The 19,803-nt window shown below is 37.7% G+C and overlaps 1 protein-coding gene across 10 annotated transcripts; it reads right to left on the bottom strand.

Annotated features, from left to right (window-relative positions):
• Positions 1-33: 33 nt before the first annotated feature.
• Positions 34-19,795, bottom strand: LOC124412076 (MAP kinase-activating death domain protein). Of its 10 annotated transcripts, XM_046891672.1 has the most exons (34): positions 19,690-19,795; positions 16,506-16,735; positions 16,109-16,277; positions 15,221-15,383; positions 14,906-15,098; positions 14,660-14,817; positions 14,283-14,583; positions 13,851-14,180; positions 13,637-13,669; positions 13,368-13,489; positions 12,598-13,301; positions 12,247-12,494; positions 11,522-11,716; positions 10,328-10,684; positions 10,175-10,243; positions 9,894-10,094; positions 9,599-9,803; positions 9,423-9,515; positions 9,192-9,325; positions 8,900-9,058; positions 8,630-8,821; positions 8,411-8,516; positions 8,197-8,339; positions 7,276-7,422; positions 6,681-6,825; positions 6,487-6,616; positions 6,130-6,346; positions 5,736-6,008; positions 5,416-5,595; positions 3,398-3,406; positions 1,122-1,194; positions 925-971; positions 579-726; positions 263-404 (listed from the first exon to the last, which is right to left on the bottom strand). In XM_046891672.1, the coding sequence occupies exons 2-33, from the start codon at positions 16,599-16,601 to the stop codon at positions 595-597; spliced, it is 5,724 nt and encodes a 1,907-aa protein (XP_046747628.1). In that variant the 5' UTR covers positions 16,602-16,735; positions 19,690-19,795; the 3' UTR covers positions 263-404; positions 579-594. The 10 variants fall into 10 exon arrangements, with proteins under 10 accessions (XP_046747626.1, XP_046747625.1, XP_046747630.1 ...); XM_046891670.1 differs by lacking the exon at positions 579-726 and having other exon boundaries at positions 34-404; positions 14,906-15,074; XM_046891669.1 differs by lacking the exon at positions 579-726 and having other exon boundaries at positions 34-404; positions 14,906-15,083.
• Positions 19,796-19,803: the final 8 nt, after the last annotated feature.

Here is a 19,803-nt window from a genome sequence, read left to right on the forward strand (position 1 = left end):
TGAATCCAAATATTACTTTGCACCGTATGTAAACAAAGAGTTGGAAACAAAGTTACCTTTTTTTTGCAAATGAAAGAAGGACTAGATGATATTCTTGTACGAATTCCCCAAGGTATTAATAAGATGCAACGAATAACTGTTCCCTACTATACCCAAGGTAGGCAGGCGTAGGGGGCACAACTATCATAGTTATGCCCCAATGGGAGAGAGTGTCTGCCTCTATGTCAGTGGTGACGTGGGGAACCTGCCTGCGATAATCCAGATCCATGCATCGCTTGTGCACCACTGCCGGTAGGGTGATTTAGATATTGCTGTTGTTGCTGCTGCTGTAATTGTTTACGATCTTCCATGCCAGCAGCAAGATACGAAAAGACACAGAGAACTGCATAGCAGATCTGATCTGCCTGAAAAGTGAGGAACAAAATGTGTTTCCGTTCATCGCTTAACAATTATGAATTATTAACGTGCAGTAGACAATAATACGACATATGAGTTGAAAATATATGAGAAACTTAAGGAGGAGCATATTCTGGTTTGATAATAATCATAGTAGAGGGTTGAAACAAAAGGAAACTTACACTTGGACTGATAAAATTAAACATGTGTGTGAATTAAAGATTCATGCATTGATGTATCAGTTTTATCAACAATCTGTGCCTCTGCAGATAGTTGAGCAGCGTGAGCAATGGAGAAGACTCTGTGTAAGCAGTGAGCTGTTTCGCCTGCCTGTATATGTGTGATAAAATTTTTTAATTACATTCAAAATAAATCAAAATATGTTTCTGCTTAAAAATAACAAATAATAGTTTTTAACAAAAATTTCAAATAATAATCGGTTCGTTATAGTACTACATGAGTTTTGGAGAAAAGATGGCTTAGGCGTATATGATCGTAATCCGTTTGAAGGAGTTGGATAACACTTACCAATTGTGACTTATATTTACGTTGAATTACTTGTCTAGTTTTAGGATCTGAAATAAGATAAAATATTCCGTTGACATTTTTATATCTCAATAGTGATGAAATCACTGGACGATGCCTCAAAGAATGGTGAATTAATGAAATGATAAAAAATGTTTCGCTATTAATAATACTTCATTATACCTATTAAAAACACTTACTGAATTCTTCCAAAACGAAGATCCCACCCTTCTGTGTAAAGCACTTGCGGATATGATCGAGTCTTACAAAAAACTGCAATTAACACAATTTTTATACATTAGTGTCAAGTATATATTGTAATATTTCTAGTGCTACCATGCAAATTCTAGGTACCACTCAACGGTGAGAAGTATATTGGATAAAATAAATTGTTGGGCACATTATCTCTATTCCTTATCGTTGACTAGAATCATTAAAGTAATATGAGGATTTTCCAATGATTAAATGTCTGAGTTTGATAAAAAAAATAATAGAGCACAGACAAGTCCTGGCCATTTTCCAATTACTATACCATGTAACATTTATTAAATCCAATATGGTAGAAGCAGGATTGAAGAGTTAGCTGTGAATATTAAGGTTGATTTTAAATCCATGCAAACATTTAAAGCGTGGAGAATGAGAGCGGTACAGAGCGATGCAATTATTTAGCAGCGGTACGTAGCTTAAAATGCATTATCCAAGCATCAACAGCAGCAATAGTATAGTAGCAACAGCAGGCAACTCTGGAGATGGCCTAAACTCATCTTACATTGTTGATTGCTTGGCATTGAGAGATTGCTAAATGTGCATTTATATCATCTAGTTTAGTGGTGGACAATGTCCCCGGTAACAATGCACAGTTACAGTTTAGTTGCAGTATAGTATTAAATGTATAGTATTTGTTGTATAGTTGGTATATATATATATATATATATATATATATATATATGTATATATATATACCATTTATTTATATATATATATATAAATATAATTAAATATATACATACATATATATATATTTGTGTGGTAGTAACAATTGAAACTAGAAACATCATGTAGCAGTGCCATGCCATGAGTGTGAAAATTGTAATGTATAGGTATAGTGTATGAGTTACAGGTCTGTTGGCTGGATAGTATATAAAAGTGATCGCTGAGTTAAGTTATAATATATATATAAGGATGATAGCTCTAGGTAGCACCAATCCATTGCTCTACTAGGTGATGGGCGAAATGATGTGGTTATCGATATGGAGCAAGAAATGAGGATAGCGAGATGAATCTTAAGATTGGGTGACTGTAAACACTCGGTGAAATTTTCATTCTTGCTGATATTTTTTCCCCATTATAAGTTGATGGATTTGCGCATCTACAACATGTCAACATACTAAAGACTTATCTGACATGAGGAGAGAATCGCCAACTCTTATACGAATATTGAAAACTTTGCGAAAACTTTGGAGGTCATAGGAATGTATACACTATTTCATTCATTCTGCGTATTTACATTTAAACGTTTATATATCCGATAGATGTTCCGTGTTTTGAAAGTCGTGGAAAAAAAGATATATTAAATAATCTACTCCAAATGCATGTAATTACTTACTGCCAATGCTATATAAAATTTACTTTTAATTTATGTAGACGTGTCTTATTATCAATAATAATAATGAATACTTTTTCGTACAGTGTATACCACCAAGATATAGGTCCTTTATAATTGTCAGGAAATTGGGAAAAATTTTCTTACTTACACAACTACAACATATATAGTGTTCCTAAGCCTTATTCATTGTATAATATCAGCAGAAACATATGTTTCATCAATGTGTGAGTAATGCAGTCCCCCAGTCTTAAGGGAATGAATTACGTCAAGTTCGGGATTAGTGAGGCACTACGGGTGTCACTACGTCTTGGTGCTATCGGGGCACACACTCTCTACGGCCGCACTCCGAAAGTCCAGTATTTATATTCATATTTTTTTAATAAGCTTTGACCATAACATTTTTTTTTTCATAATGAACAGCATCTCTAACACTCACTCTGCCTCTTCTAGTACCAGCATTGTGCACGGTTTCAGAACTACAGATACATCTTACGCTACATAAGATATATGTATATATACACACAAATGTATATGTATACACACACAATGTATTTGATATGGATGTTATGTAAAAACCAAAGGAAAAAGAAAAAATCAAAAAATCTGCACAATAATGTTACTGGTACTAGGTGAGCTCTATGATATCGGACGGAACATATACCACAACTAACATCAATCGATCAATATGGTAAGAAAACAGTGAAGTAGACAGAGCAGATCAATTAGTTTAAATGCAATCTGAGAATAATATAACAGTGGAACACGACTAAAAGTAATGGTGAAATAAATAAGCATTTCCGGAACACGGCCAACATTGAATATATTAATCAATACTGAACTGGTAACAAACAATGAGTTTTTTGATAATACCTCGAAATCCTGTTTACCCAAGCCAGGGTAATGTCGACAGACAGGACAAGAACAGAAAACAGAAAACATAAAATTAAATTAAGTAATATGATATAATACAGTATACGCATTAGTATAACTTTTACTTTTAAAATAACAGAATTGTGCGGTATATATTATATACAGCCGTTGCCTATTGTCATGGCCAATCTGCATTAGCGAGGTTTCATTGTTCAAGGACCATCTCAAAAGTTCCCTAAGCTGAGAAAAGTCTATCCTCTAGCGCCATGTGTGCGACGGGGCACCAAAGTGAACAGCCTAATAAAGCCCTACCTACATCTATAATACCACCTATCTTGTAACATTCATCCCGTACATATTTATTCATGTTTGCGGAGTAAATATATATATATATATATAGATAAATAAATACGTACATATGTGTGTATGTATGTATATATATATATATATATATATACACATACACGTATATATATAGACTTTTCTCGAACATGACCACGACAGAAAAAAGGTTGGTAGACTTATAGAAAGGTATAATATAGCATCCAACATTCAGTACAAATCATAAGAGATGAGAATATAGAGTATATGGACAAATGATATGTTGTCTTTTTTTCAAAATCCTTAATAATTATAATACAGATAAAAGAGACTGCAGCTGCACATCGAGCTCCATGCAAGAAAAACATTGAATAACGCTCAAACAAAACATATCCAACATAATACCAATAATAAATTAGAGCTGTAAATGTGACCTGGCAATAATATTTAGTAATTACCGTATCCTATATGCGTCATTGAATTTCTCATCAATCACTTTGTCAAGTGAAGGAAATACTCATATATGTATAATACATGAACATAATTTTATATAATTAATAATGCAGATTGTGAGAGATTTGATTTAGTGCAAGTCGTATGAAAATAATGTACTCTCCAATTTTCAAATACAATGCATATTCCTGCTCAGTATCCTGCTGTCTTTTATGCCCTCAAGACGATTGAACAATGAGCATGTAATATTCCACAGTATTGTGTATCAAGGTTTTTTTCAGATCCATAGGTAAGACTGAGAAGATACGTACAAATACAAATTAAGCAGATCGTGGTGGCTATAGCGATGGGAGATAATATTGAGTGGTCCTTGCATCAATGCAATCAACGAAAAACACAGAGAGAAAAGTCAATAATTAAAAGTATACAGACAGTATGAAGAGATAGGGCCACGATACGCTCCCTACCCTTCTGCCCCGGTCCAACGGTTATTCTATGTCAATCAGATAGAATTATCTTGAGCAATTCACTGTTCTTAAATATGACATATCCGGGAAAAAATTTTTAATGACGCACATGTCACACTCGTTTATAAATTGAAAACCGTTTGCAAAGCAAATCACTTGACAATTTTACCTTATGCATTTTGACTTGCGTAATCTGGATGCATAATTCCACAAATGCGTGAACATAGAAATCAAAAATATGATGCAAGAGAGTCTTAAGGGTATTTTTTATCGACAGTGTGATGAGCTGGATGTTTTCACACAAATGTATGTATAGATATAATTTTGTTTAATCTGTTTTCAGTGATAAAAGGTCTAGTGCTTGTAGCGGGAAACTCATAGTTGATTTTATGTTCATCGCATACTTGTTATAATATATCAGTGTTGTTGAACCGAGGCAAGTGATACTGTCGAAACGTTGAAGTAGGCTTTCAATGTAACTGAGTTTGATTATATGTATTAACTAGGTAAACTATGTTAACTGCTGAAATAAGTATTTAAATATTAGTCGGGGTAAAAAATCTGCTAAATAAATTGACAATATATACCTAAAGTGTAATTCAACGAATAATAACTAGCTACAAGATTAAAATATTGAAAATCTTATTAAATATAATATTTTTGCATCACATGAATGGTTCAACAAAATGAAAACGAGAAAAGGTACAAACTCGATGTATGTACTGAACTTGAATTTATCTCACACTGATACGTTAATTCAAGAGAAATAGATCGTACCTTGCTATTAGCGAAGAGTAGACCCACGCCCTCCATGCATACTTGGAGAAGGCCCCCCTCACCCGTGCGCATATCTTGCACTGGAAACTCACCACCTAATTCTACACCCGAACCAGCACCTCGACCTCGTTGCGCCGCTTTCTCCATTGCGTCTTTTATACAATAATACAGGTCTTTACACTGAAACGAAAATAAAACTTAGAACATAAAGTACGTAAAGTACATACAGTATCAGTTAATGGCTGGTTACCAAATAGGTATGTTTACTGCGATACTGTACTGTCACCAGGTCTACCATGAATATCAGAGTAAATTCTTACCTTTTTAGTGTAATATTTATGCAGTTGAGTTTGCCCTCCATTTCGCCTCCAGAGGCAGAGAACTTTATTTTTAGGGCTATAAGTCATATTAACCAAGCGTTCGTACCACCAGCGCTCAACAATGACACCATTTACTGATCTGAGTACCAAACCATCGTGCCGTACTTCCAAAAAACGCAAATCGCCTTCAGCATCGACACCAGCATGAACAGTAAATGATTGACGGTGCATTTGACGAGAAGTGAGAGGCTTTAGATCAATGTCATTGCCATGCTAAAAAATTACGATGAATTTGTGTAGTGGTGAATATTATAACTATGTATTGTAAACACATTTTAGTAGCAAGAATATGCTTACTGTAGTGAGTTTGAAACGACAAGTTGGCCATACTTACAAGATTGGTCATTTGATCCAATAGCTGATTAAGCTCTTGACTGTAAATGAGGCCGATGTGACTTTTTCCAAGTAATCTACGCACTTTACGCTTCAGTTCCCCTTTATCAACATTGAGCATTACCAAAATAGCTGTCAAATTGTGCAGTAAAGTACATAATAATCGGTCCTCATCATGCTCCAGCCTCCTCCTCTCACTTTCACTCAGACTCTTGTACCTATGAATATATAATGACTGTGAAAATTCTTCTTAGGATACTATCCATGCATATAGTTTGCACATGTTACTTTACTCAAATATCGGTAAATCTATTCAAAAAGCATCATAAGAATATGCGTGATACGCGATTCGAAATACCTTTCCATCATTTCTCCTGGTCCTTGATCCATGCCCACCATATCACGCTCCTGAGAAACAGCGTCAAGGAATGCATCCTCCCAAAACTGCATCTGATCCCAGAGAGAAGATCTTTCTTTGCCCAATAGCCCTATAAATGTACAAAATTCCACATAAATTTTTTCAACTTCAGACTAGCTGGTGAATAGAATTACCTTCAAAAAGATAAGTTCGAGCTGCTTCTGGACTCGGTGTTGTTACTGTTGGAACAAGACTTCCGCCGTGATATCTAAATCCAGTGCTTAAAGACGACTTACTGGACCAAACACTCGCAGTACGCTGTTTACCTTGGTGTGGAAACTGAAATAGAAGCATTTATCAAATTACTTTTATGGGATTTTGAATGTTAGATTTTTCAGATATGATCATCTCTGAATTGACATCGTTATGTGGAAAATCACAATAGATATATAATTAAAGCACAATAAGAATTGAGCATTGTTCAATAAAAGATCGTGGCACATTACATAGTAAAGAAGTACAAAATTTGCCATATAATATATCGATGTGTAGCATAATAGAAACTATTCTTGAAGTGGAGCATTTTTAAATATGTTAACATATTTTGTAATTCTCTACATACATATGCATTATTAGAATGACGAAGCAACGTGATCATGGTTCAAAGTCATCAACAAGTTTGAGAAACCATGCTAAGCTTCATGCTATTTACGCAGAAGCATACATCAAGTCTGAAATATGCATGATACATTTGACTGAAAATGGATTATAATATACTGCACGACTCACATTGCCTTGCTCAACCTCACTATCAGAGACGGTACTGCGAAAAGAGGCCTGATGTGCTTGACGAAATGCAGGATTCGTAATTATGCTGCCCCCATCAGTTGAGAGGGCTTCACTGCTTCCTGTACCACCACCTGCGCCATGCCCTCCCTACAAACACAGCGTGCACTGCCTGCAGTCCAGTTCATTCAAAACATTCGCAAGCTTTTTATAGTGCGACCAAGTAAGGATAAAATACTCATGGTAAAATGCTGCAGAGCATATGTACACTGAAAGCTGAGTAGATCAAAAAAAATGTCAAATTAGAAGGTGTGGTTTCTTTCTTAAAAAATCAATGAAACACACAAATATTGAAAGTTTTTAGGTAGCGACAATACACACAACTGACAAATCTGCTATGTTTGACATTCATTTGCAGCAAAACTGTGTACTTGGTCACATTGAAGCTATTTTTGACATTCTTTTACAGTAGACTTTGTTTACTTGGTCACACTGCAGCTAACGTACAAGAATGGCATCAATGATATATTGATTGCATGTGTCACGGCGTACAAATAGGTAGTATTTTAAATATAAACATTTTTTGATGTTTTTCGATATATTAGGTTTCCACACAGAAATTTAATTCTAATGCAATAACATATGTACATTATGAATTTCCTCTCCTGAATTTATAATTAATCATCACCGGTCTGTTTCTCATGACGGAGAAAAACATTTGTCTGATCTATAGAAATAGGTGAATTGAGTTATAGATATGAAATTTGGCTCAATGTCAAAGATAAAATTGAAACAGAAATACACTATAAGGAAAGTGATTACGCGCATAGTGCATCATATGAGTCCAGCCAACACAGCATGCGTGTACACATATATATTATTAGTGGATTTTAGGACTAGTAAAAAAATTCAACTATGGAATACCTCTGAGTCAAATGACGTTAATCTGCTGAGCAATTTTCCTTTCTTCGAAAACATATCGAGAAACATTTCTGTAGTTGATTGATTTTCATCTCCACCTGCAGGTAATTGAGGGTGTGACATTTCCAATCTGAGTTGTGGTAACTCTGAGACAAAAATTATACGTTGAAAGTAATGTAAGGGATCCATAAAATATGAATATCTAATCCCATCATACCTGAAGACGGTTGAAGGGATGATTTCCTAGATAAGTCTGACAAGTCAGGCTGCTTCGGGGACTGCGGTGATCTCAAATTTTCTTTACTACCAAACGGACTGGAAGTCTGTAGCAGCGGAAGAGAAAAAAATCATTCATTAGTAACTGTTACACATAAGGAATACGAGTGAAAATACGAATGAAAAATTGGTCATAAATCGTTTTCACTTGGATGTTTACCTGAGATATGAGAGAACTTTCAAATCCTCCCTCTGTTAGGTCTTTGCTCCAGTAGTGTGTATGTGCAATCTCCATCAGTTGGAATACAGATGCCATACCACCGGGTCCGAAATTGCTATAAGTATGTACCAGGCCGTGAACTACAGCTTGAAGGCACTTCAGCATCCCTTTATAAACTGGCCGTGAAACGCACTGCATAGGAAAATATGTGTTCCCTTACTTTGCTGGATACTGTACCATTAAAAATTGAATTCACAAAAATATACGTACAACGTCATCGATATGATCATCAGGACTTATTTTTCTCTCAAGACCCTTATTCAAATTCGTTACAACAAGGTTGCGATAACTCTCGTCTTCCATTAGTTTTTTCAACCTATTCAATTTGAGCCAGCCCACTCCTTCTCCTGCTAATGCTTGGTTCACAATCTGAAAAATGCATTATTTGACTTTGAGTCATCATAAACGAGAAGCTATTGCGTAATATCGAGGAAGTTTTGCTAGTGTTGGTTACTTCTGTGCTTATAATTGTTTTTATATTCATGCAACTAATAATGCTCACATCTGTTAGGAATGCTTGATTATCGCTATTTGTACTCGATCGTTCTACATTTTGCATCCGTTGTAATTCCTCCTGACTAGGTTTGTTGGTTGAATGTTTTATCAACGATGATCTCTCGACCAGCCCTTTTCTACCTGAAAAATCCAACAGATTTCAGTTGTATAACTTACTGTGTTGTAAATACCGAGATAAATACTTCAATCACAGATATTCTCTGCATATCGGGCGTACCTTTGGGGAAGGGTCCAAATGTCTGAGATTTTTCTTTAGGTTTTTGCGATTGAGGATGCGGATTAGCGTTCCGATTAGAGCTATGCTTATTGCCTGCAAGAAGAAGTATTTTCTAAATAATTTACAATTTCCTATTAAACTTCTAATTGAACCCAGCATTTGCAAGTATGACTCACCAAATAAATCACTAAACATACTGCTAGTTTGCGCAGCTATGCCATTCAGATCACTACTTATATTGCTAAAAAAATCACGGCCAATATCTCTTCTACCAGCACGAGAGTCAGATGCGACTAACTGGGTACTACTAGAATCTCTTCGTTGAAGTGGACCAGGTGGTGGGGAAGTGTGTGGAGGTGATTGCTGGGAATCACCGAGTCCCTGTAAAATATTGACAGATTTGTCAAAATTAAAGATCACATTTTAGTTATTCTCCTGACAGTACACACAATATTAGATATATAATGATACCTTGAGCAACCCTTTTTTGGTCGCAGCTTCTTTAGCACTTTTAGTCAAATCGCCAAAAGTACTTTTTCCCACATAGGTCAAATCATCAAAGGTATTTTTACTAACACCTGCAGCTGTTTTACTTGCTTCTAAGGCATTCTTTGATACTTCCTGAACCGACTTTGATGCTTCACCCATCGCTTTCTTGGTTTGCTGCGTAAGCTGTGTTTGACAATCATACTGTCAATACTTAAACTTTGATGATTGATATACTAAGAATTCAATCGAAAAATATCGTTTACCTGTTCCAAGGGTGCAAATAAGCTTTCTTCGCCAGCTTCATTTATTTTCTCCCTTGCTTGATGCTTCAGCTAGTTCAAACAAAAATTATCAGTCTTATCACACAAATCTTGTTTCAATTTGATAAAAGAGAAAGATGTTTCACTACTTATTACCTTGTCCATATGAGCGAGTAGTCCATCTTGACTACTCTGTCTTGTCGTCTCCCTGACTAAATCTTTAGCTTGTGAGGCAAACTGTTCAAATAACGATCCTTGTGATCCTTGCCTAATAACACCAGTTCCAGTACTACTTCCACTGTTTTGTCGAGGAACATTGCTGTTCCCACTATGATGACGCTGAACGCCATTACCAGTAGTCGCTTGACGAGGTAATGTAGGTGACCCATTGTTACTCCCACCACTTGGTTGTCTCGGAAGAAGAGGTCCAACCGCTGATCCAAAGCTCGATGTACGTGCCAGAACATTGCCTACACTTGGTTGGCGTTGTGGCCCTGGACTGAGTGGCGGAACCTTAAAGTGCAAAGAAAGTTTATATTATCCGTTGAAACGTGATGACTATTTACAGGGAACAAATTATAAATAATTATTCTAAACATTGGTAAATAGTACATCCTGATCTTGTACTAGCAAAAAATTGACTTAAGACTTTGGTATGGTACCTTCGTCACGAAATGTATAAATAATTGAATTAAAAATTGTTGTCTGATACGTAAGGTAAATCTTTTATTTGTGTATATAAATACACAGTGCGGATAGAGCAACATTAAATACGTCAACCAAAATGAACATTTGAATTTAAGTCAAGTTTTAGCAAATGGCATATAAGATTGTGGTGAGAAGACATCAAACCCATTAAACAATGAGGAAAATATGACGTATTTGCATATTAAGGCTGTAATATTCATTCTGTCCTGGTAAATCTTACAGTTTCAATAATGAAAAAAAAACAATGAAAAAAAAAACATTCAGAGCACACGAATATAATTTAAACTTTGAATTTGTTAAAGTAATTTCGTAATCACTTATTGATACACATGCTGATTTTACTTGAGTCTGTTTCTGGTACTTAAAAGCCCATCGATTATATCGCTTATAATCTGAAGTACTTTAGTATGGTTCAGTGCTGTGCGATTAATCGATTAATCGAAGAACTCAATCAATTATTCTATTAATCGAAAAAATTATTAATCGAAGCTGCCGATTAATCGCACAGCCCAGTACAGTTATCAAAGGTGTCGTGCATCAGCTATATACATACACATACTTAGCATAGCAATAAGCGGATTAAAGCTTCAGCAAATGAATGTGTGAAGAAAAAGAATGAGGTGAGCATGACAACTGACTCACTGGAGTGACAGATCTATTGAGGCGTGAGGTCCGGTGGGGAGTGGTAGGGCGCTCTGTATCACTGGGTGATGGGGTCACTAAAGACCCCGCGCCACTTCCAAACTGGCCTACTGTACTTTGTGCACTCAGGATTGTGCGTGGTGTGGCTGTTGTCGATGCTGAGTCTGATTCAAAGCTACCTCCCTCCTCTTTATCCTATGATTTCATATTCAATTCCTCTATTAGCAACGATAATTATACTTGTACAAGAGATTCTCAACTTCATAGTGGTTTATGAATTTTTTTTTGTTCTTTTTCGGAGGTAGCGTTTAAGTATATGTAATGGCGTTTTAATGAGGTGCATTGAGTGCTGATATCTATTAAGCCAACTAAAGGCACATTGCACCAATGTTTTTAAAGCTCAATTCTATTCTCCCTCTTGAAACTAGTCTACAATTTATCATTTTATCGGCAGTTTGAAGAAGACGAACTAAATGTGATACCTCAAAGTGATCGCGTGCCAATTTCTGTTAATGTACCTCCCTAAAAAGTCCTATCCCTACAACGACTGATGATCTATTGAGGATACATTATTACAGAACATCTTTGTAATTGAGTAGGCAACAGAAGTTAGCAAATATTCGATCAGTTCCATACCTGAATCAAGTTAAGCAAAAGCCATCTATAGCCTAAGGGATCACTTTTCATGTAAATAGTAAGTACTGAATATTGTGCATAATTCTTACATTATCACTTTTAGCTACTTGCGAACCCTCTTGAATCCTTGGATTTAATTCAAGCTCGGAATCCCTGTTGAAACTGGGGCTGCTCAGATCACTGTGACTTGATGACGTACTTAGTGGACTTCCAGGTCTGGTAGGGGGATCGTCGTCGGCACCAGGGTATTGTAAAGAACTAGGGGGATTGTAGACATTCTTTGGATCAACTGAAAGAGACATAGGTTGTGGCTGCGTTGCTTGAGGGCAATGGTAGCCTGAAATTTGGAAAAACGGTATGAGTACAGATGATGAATAAACGTTTTCAATTTCTCAGCCAAGTGGCAAATTTCATTTACTAAGAAATAGATTTCAACTTACTGGGTGAAAGATCAGAAGATACCATTTCCGATACGAAATCGCTAAGTGAAGAGTAAGACGAACTGGTACTATCGGCTCCCTCGGAGTCAGATCCACTTTCGTCTGTTGGCTGATTTTCAAGTTGTTGTAAAGTTCTCATCGCTGCAGCTAAGGATCCGTTTGAATCCCAGATGGGAAAATATATTGGCTCTAAGCTGGGAGCGTACCAACGTGGTTTGTCGCCAATTTGAGTCGGGTCGAATACACCTGTGTGGACTCTCAGGAAAGCCACATTACTTGGAGTGAGCGACCACTCTGCTAGGAATTCGACTGCCTGCGTCCTTGCAAATTTATTCAAAAAGCTGCTGGTTCTCGGTCTTGATCTTAGGAACGAATTAATTTGAAAGGCTACTACCGGCCTTGGATAGAGTCTCAAGGTTCTTGTGTGTTCGCTGAAGTTTGCCAAGAGGTTTTGAGAGTTGAAAAAGCGGACCATAGCAACACGAGTTGCCACATCAACGGAATCAACATCGTTTCCGTAGATAAATGGATTGAAACCAGGTGACGGATGAGGGGTTTGTTTTTGAGTCGAAGTTGGACTCATTGAAGGAGTTAGTGACGTGCGATGTGGACTGGATGTGGATGGCGTTCCAGGGGAATTCGCAGCACTATGTTGACTGTGCATACTATAGTCCATGCTGGGTCGATGCCGAGCGGAAGAAACACTGCAAAATTAAATAATTAGTTATGATATCCGCTATTGGCTGCATTTCAATATAAATCAAACACACCTTAAAGTTGAGTGATGCGACGCCGAACTTTCTCTTCTACTAGGTGACTGCATCAAAGGTTGTGGTAACGCATGCTGTGGGGAAGGCTGTTGTGGTTGCGGTGTTACTAAGCTGCCCATTGCCTGAACAACAAATAGCATCTAAGTCTTTTTCATAGATTTTAAGTAAGAAGTTGAGTTACTAATTCACATTCAAAGAGTCGTGTTAGTTATTTGAATTTGATCAGTTACATGCTTCGTGCATAAAAAGATACTATATAGAGTATTTACACCAGCTCCAACTTGGTCCATGAGTTGCATTGCCTTCAGAAACACACGGTGCAGCAGAAAATTTGAAAAATTCATACAGAATTAGTGCCGATAGATAGAAACATAGATTTGATACACATTAAAGGCAGATAGTCGTGACAGAGAAATAAATTGCTTTTCATTTTGTCAATTTTGACGAAATTTTAACGCGTGCAGTTTACTTGTTTCTACTAACCTGTTTCAGATGATTTTTTAAAATAGTACCCTCCGGTTCAGGCAGCGGAGGTAACGTATCACCAAAGCCACTAGGTGGTGTAATTTTATTGCTGTCCAAGTCAACGAGCCAGATATCATCGGGCATTCTGAAATTCTTTTTGTATAGTAGAAAAGTTGCCGGAATACCAATAACAAACGGTGTGGGAGCCAGCAGCAGTTGCTCTGCACAGCTCATACACGTCGGAAGCAATGGGATTGCAGGAAACATATATTCCAGTGGATAGATCATTGTAACAAATGCCATGACTGACATTGACAAGGCGTTATAATCTCGGGATTGTAGCACAAGCTGGAAAAGTAATGAATAATTTTCATTCAACAATAGCAGCAAAATATGAAAGAGACTCAAATTATTAGCACTAGGCATTCATAATAAATTTATTATAGTCACCTTATGTTCAAGCAAAATCAGCGTTAGAACTTTCAAACATATGTCAACACCTAACAATTCCAAGGGAAGATGAAGCGGAAAGTCGACCAATGAAAACCTGGTGTGATCAGGTAGGGCAAAGCAGAGCGGCGGTTGTAACGACGGAGAGAGTATTTCAACTTCTACTCTAGTTTTTCCAGGAACAGGAACAGGGGCACTTAGTAGTCGCAGAATCCACGTTTCGATTTCTCTGACATCATGAAGTACAATTGACGGAGTGCCTTCAAGAGCCTGACTTGTCAACGCGCTCCATACCGTGTCTCTGCAGGTGATGCGAAAGTTGCATTGTTTCACATTGAATAAATCAAAAAAGTAAAGTGAATGTTGGCTAATCCTACCTGTTAACTTGTCTCGAGGCTCCCACCCTCCTCGGGGAAGAGCTTTCATTGCAGGCGTCGATGATTTTTTTCAGAACAAACAAGCATTCTCGAAATATTGAGAAAAACGGATGATGAGAGATTATACAGAGCGACGTCAAAGAATGATTCCTCACACGCTGAAAGAAGATATAGGAAAATTCAAATACCAACACATTTCCTTGGGTGCACAGCTAGCGAGTCTCTTGCACTTTGTTGCTGACCCACCTGACGTTTTCGAGAAGCTCTGGGTGAAGGAGAATGGCTGCCTCCACTTTCGCTGTCTCCACTTGGTGCAGTGACACCGAGTCTTGGGGCATGAGGTGCATGTGGTGTGTCCGAGTCTCTCCTGCTGGGGCAGTCCCTTTCAGAGTCACTTGGTCCTACCGCACTGCTCCTATAGTCGCTATAAAGAACAGCTCTAGATATACAGTCGTATAGTCACAGAATAAAAAACATTAAACAAAGTGCCCAGCTAGAGTACAGCACATACATACAATATACTTTGTGTCGTATTGTATGATAAATAAAATGCCATTGCACCTAGAAAATGCAGAGTCTGAACTTTTCTCCATGCTTTTTCTCCAGCTTTCGCGACGAAAAGTTGTACTGTGCCTATCCCTCCTGCCTGTCACCCCTCCGCCCGTACTTCCGCCGCGTTCTATAGGTCGGTAGAAATTTACACATATTCCGTAACGTGTTTTTCCTGTGGGAACATAATCATCCTAATTTATTCATTGTTTCTATACATATTTCAACATGTCCTAAAAATTACAGAAATTATGGAAATGACAATTAGATTCACAAATATAGCTTCAATGCTAGATGGGCGGATGTAAGCGCGCATATCGTTTTTTAGCGTCAAGGCTCTCGGTAAACGAAAAAAGATTAAAACGTGTTTGAACGGATTCGCTATAATGATAGGCCTATTCGAATTTTACAAGGAAACTGATTCGACGAACTGAAAATCAATTGGAATTACTTGTTTCATTGTTTTGTCTGTACTACGGATTTGGGATCTTTTAATTTCTTGCTGTTAAATCCACTTGGAATGTGGAATTGTAATAATGAATCTACTATGGAATATAAGGTAGAAAATAAGATGAAATATTCCAGGTGAATTCACGTTTGTACACAATAATCGAATACCAATGAATAGAGACGGAATCGTGTACTACAGATTGGATAAAATTGAAATTGCGGTAGAATTCAAACATGAAAAAGTTCGACGAAATCAAACCGCCGACTTATAAGTTGAAAACGATAAAACTATAGATTTGGTTTGACTTTCGCATTATGCAATATGTTTTCTTGTGAAATTCGGATTGTCAAGTGTCAGATCAAATTCCTTTTAATGATTTCTCGCTTACTGAGGTGACTCATGTGGATGCAGGATTTTCATCATTGCATCTGAATGTTGCTAATACTGACCAGAATCCTTGTCGGTAAGTGTGAAGGTGAAGGAAGTAGCCTCTCGCAAGACTGTACGTTTAGGTCCAACGCTACTACAGCCCTCGGGTTGACAAAAGTAAACCATATCAAGGGGTAGTGGAAAATCCTTGTGATCTTCCACAGGATATCTGCGTAGTAGCTCTGGTACCTGAAGTCGTATATATTGACAGAATTTAGGGATGACCGTGATATTTCATTGCCAAATCGTCAAACTTCCTTACTAGCATCCGTCTTAAAAATCTCTATACAAGTACGTTATATGTAAAAATTTAAAAAACCCATGGAAATTCAGGTTAGATTTTTATCAAAGCATTTAAATATTTTTTATAGGTAAGATTTTGTAACGCAGGCGATGGTGCAGAAGTCTTTATATTACCTGAACGGGCTGTCGAGAAGCCGATGGTGGTCTTGCCCCCACAATGGCCAGGTAATCAACCAGGCGAGGGCACAGAAATTTCTTTTGTATATCCATTTCTGTGTATATAGAAAGCGTTGTCACCGACGTATGTAAGTGGTGAACATCATTCGAGCTTTGTGGTTTAAGTCAAGCTTGTCTCTTAATCGAACCCTCATTATGTCATTTTTCCGCGAAAATCTCTATAATTCCTGAAAAATATTTATAATAACATGTTTTATGGCACCAAACATCCTGAAAATAGCACGAATAATTTTTATGCACAAATGCCACCTCACAATTAGATATTATAGCGTATTTTCAAAACACGCAATAGATGCTGAGTTTAATCTCATCGTCACAATCTTCCGAATCCCCTTCGTCAACTACTTTATTCCTTAATATTGTTGATATATTTCACGCCACGACGAGACATTGTTCAGGGTAAAAAGACTCTAATCTTGAGGTATTTTGTTCTATTCAACTCTATGGGCAGTTTTATACGCGAGTCGGAGGCGCGGTTGAACAGTTCTACTCTTCATTGAACGCAAAATCGATGGAAAGGACGTAATCTTCCACGAACCACCCCACCTATGCGGCCTCCAATATTCTGCGTCTGCGTCCACGGATTTCGCGACTAAAAAATATGTGCCTACCCTACGCTATTATTACTATACCTATATACTTGAGACAAAAAGTCGACAGTCTTTTAATTGTAAAGCAGATAAAACGACCAGATCATTTATTTCGTAACCTACTTACTTAATTCTTCGTCAAAAGAATTCACGAATTAAGAAAATTATTATTATCATATAACGTTGCTCACCCTTCGACATGTAAGAATAGCAATTACGATTTTCAATATGTAACAACGGTTGAACGATTATACAATGAGTTTCGCTAACGCAAAGCTCGTCGGTTGAATAAAATTCTTATACGAATTACGAAATGCTCTTTCTAGGCGGTGGGGAAAAATAATTTTCATACAAACATGACCACTGCTCTATAAATCTAAATATATATGCCCGTGAAATATTTTCTTACGTAACGTATGGTCTCATAAGGAATATACTTGAAAGGCAGATTTTTCCCCGTTCAGCATGTATCAAAACGGGGGCAAGTTTCGCACCTTTTTCGGAATATCCCGAGGCGAAACGGGACGGGGTTTAGAAGGGCTGCAGAAAAGAGTGGAGAATGCGGAGCAAATGGTTGAGGAGGGGTGGAAGAGAAGGGCCAAGGCCACGGTATCCAGCCAGTTGCCTGAAAATTCGGCTCAATCTCAGAGGGGTTGCTGCAAGTTACCGGATCCCGGGGAATGGGTCTCGATTCCCCTTCTCCCGTTCGCGATCCCGGAGCATTTTAGCAGGGTCGAACAGACTTCACCGCTGGCCCGAAACTCTGAATGCAAACTCGCAAGTTGGGAATGCTGAATTAAATTATCTCGTATTTAAATCCGTAATTTCAGTGAGCTTTGACTTGGTTTTCCGTTCATTTTCCGTTCATTTCGGCAACTCTGACGAAAACGATCGTAGACTTCATATTCAAACATGGCCAATTTCCCAGTTTTTGTTCTGTATGGTCTAAGCTTACGACGGAGCAAGCTTCGCAAGAGTTCAACGTGAGTGGAAACAGCCCGACGCCATGTCGGTCGGCCGTTCGATCCGATACTAATTTTACTACTTATTCATAGCGCAGACACTGAACGATCTGCGACGCCACAAGGGTGATTTACTCGATGGAATATCGCTTTATATTGTGGGAAACAAACGCTCGTTCATCACGATAACCTTGCGAACTCTGATTAGTATTTTGCCGAATTAATTGAATAAGGTAAGACTGGATTTATAGAGCGAAAATAGCGAAATGTATCATTAATTTCGTTTAGCGACTACTTTGGGTTGTCGATTTCGTTTGCACGAATTAACCGAAACTTATCTGGCATTCAAATCTCGTTGTGTGAAGGATGATTTGTATTTTCATTCAGCGCAAGTCTACAAACTTTTCAGCCCTTTTGTCACGTGGAAGAACAATTAGTCGGACGAAATATGAACTGTTGTGTTTTCGCTCGGCCCTCTCTCAACCCCTAGAGCCTTTTGACCTCTATTCTCCGCTAGCGCTGGGTATAATCTTGAGACATTAAATGTGATCTTGACCTGGATTTATGATTCCATTAGCATCGCTCGGAGTGAAATGCCGATGTGGGTCAACATCAGGCTTTCCATTAACAACCCCTGTCAGGGACTGCTCAAAACTCTCGTGCAAGAGTTTTAAAGAATATTCTCTATAAACTGCGCAAATTTCCTGTTACTGAAATGTTCAAGGTAACAACGATTCAAAGTGCCAAGAAATCATTATACTCGTTTAAAAAATCACAGTCTTGTGAGTATGGATGATAAAAGTATAGTCACAGAAGAAAATTACATGCGTATCAACAACTGACGTGTTACCAAAATCGTAAGTCTCTTGATACATATGTTGTCACGAAGATCGATTATTCGCGATTACAAATGCACGGATAAAACAAATTGGCCCAATTCAATTGGATAGTCACTGCTGCTCATCTCCTGATATTATGTATAATAAATAATTGACACCTGTGCATACGAAATGCGTGAAAACACATGATACGGTTCTACCATAGACTGGTACTACATGTGGCGCCAATGTAGTATACATTATGCGAATGCGTGTAGGTGTTTTATACATATACATATACTATGGAAGACGGATTATATCATTATCGGCTGGGATGGCGAACTATATAGTGCGAAATGCACAAAGACGCACGAGTGTATAAATTACAATAAATAAGCCGTTGTAATAGAACTGGTGAAACTATGCGTAAATGTACATCAGCAGAAAGTAAGTTATACATATAACGACATAGATTACAGCTGCATAAGTTACAGGATCTACGAACGTTGGTTGATTACAAACATCACCGTCAACCACATTTGATAAGAAAACTTGAAAGAAACATACGAGGGTACAACTATAACAATCCGCGAGCAACGGAAGGCTGAAAAATCGTCAATACTGTTATCCGTCCTGTCGCGACGACGCGCTATCAGTGGCAGCTTTATCCGCGGATGAAAAACCGAGATCTGTAATTGTTCCTGCGGGACTTAACAACAAGCGAATAATTGATTGGTCCATTTTAACTTACGATAACTCTGCGGAAACGGTTGGGTATAACGAACATGGCGGGTCACAATCAGCCGCGTTGAATCGTCCGCAGCTGCGCCAACGTGACCATCCCAGTCGGTGGCTCGAGCAACAC

Source organism: Diprion similis, chromosome 11 (assembly GCF_021155765.1).
Source record: "Diprion similis isolate iyDipSimi1 chromosome 11, iyDipSimi1.1, whole genome shotgun sequence".
NCBI lineage: Eukaryota > Metazoa > Arthropoda > Insecta > Hymenoptera > Diprionidae > Diprion > Diprion similis.

Excerpts from the sequence above, each read along its gene's own strand:
- LOC124412076 (XM_046891667.1), bottom strand. The coding sequence starts at position 16,601 with ATGGATATACAAAAGAAATTTCTGTGCCCTCGCCTGGTTGATTACCTG. Across the intron at positions 14,181-14,282 it reads TGATTTTGCTTGAACATAAG|CTTGTGCTACAATCCCGAGA; the intron begins GTGACTATAATA and ends TTACTTTTCCAG. Across the intron at positions 10,685-11,521 it reads TCAATAGATCTGTCACTCCA|GTTCCGCCACTCAGTCCAGG; the intron begins GTGAGTCAGTTG and ends TTGCACTTTAAG.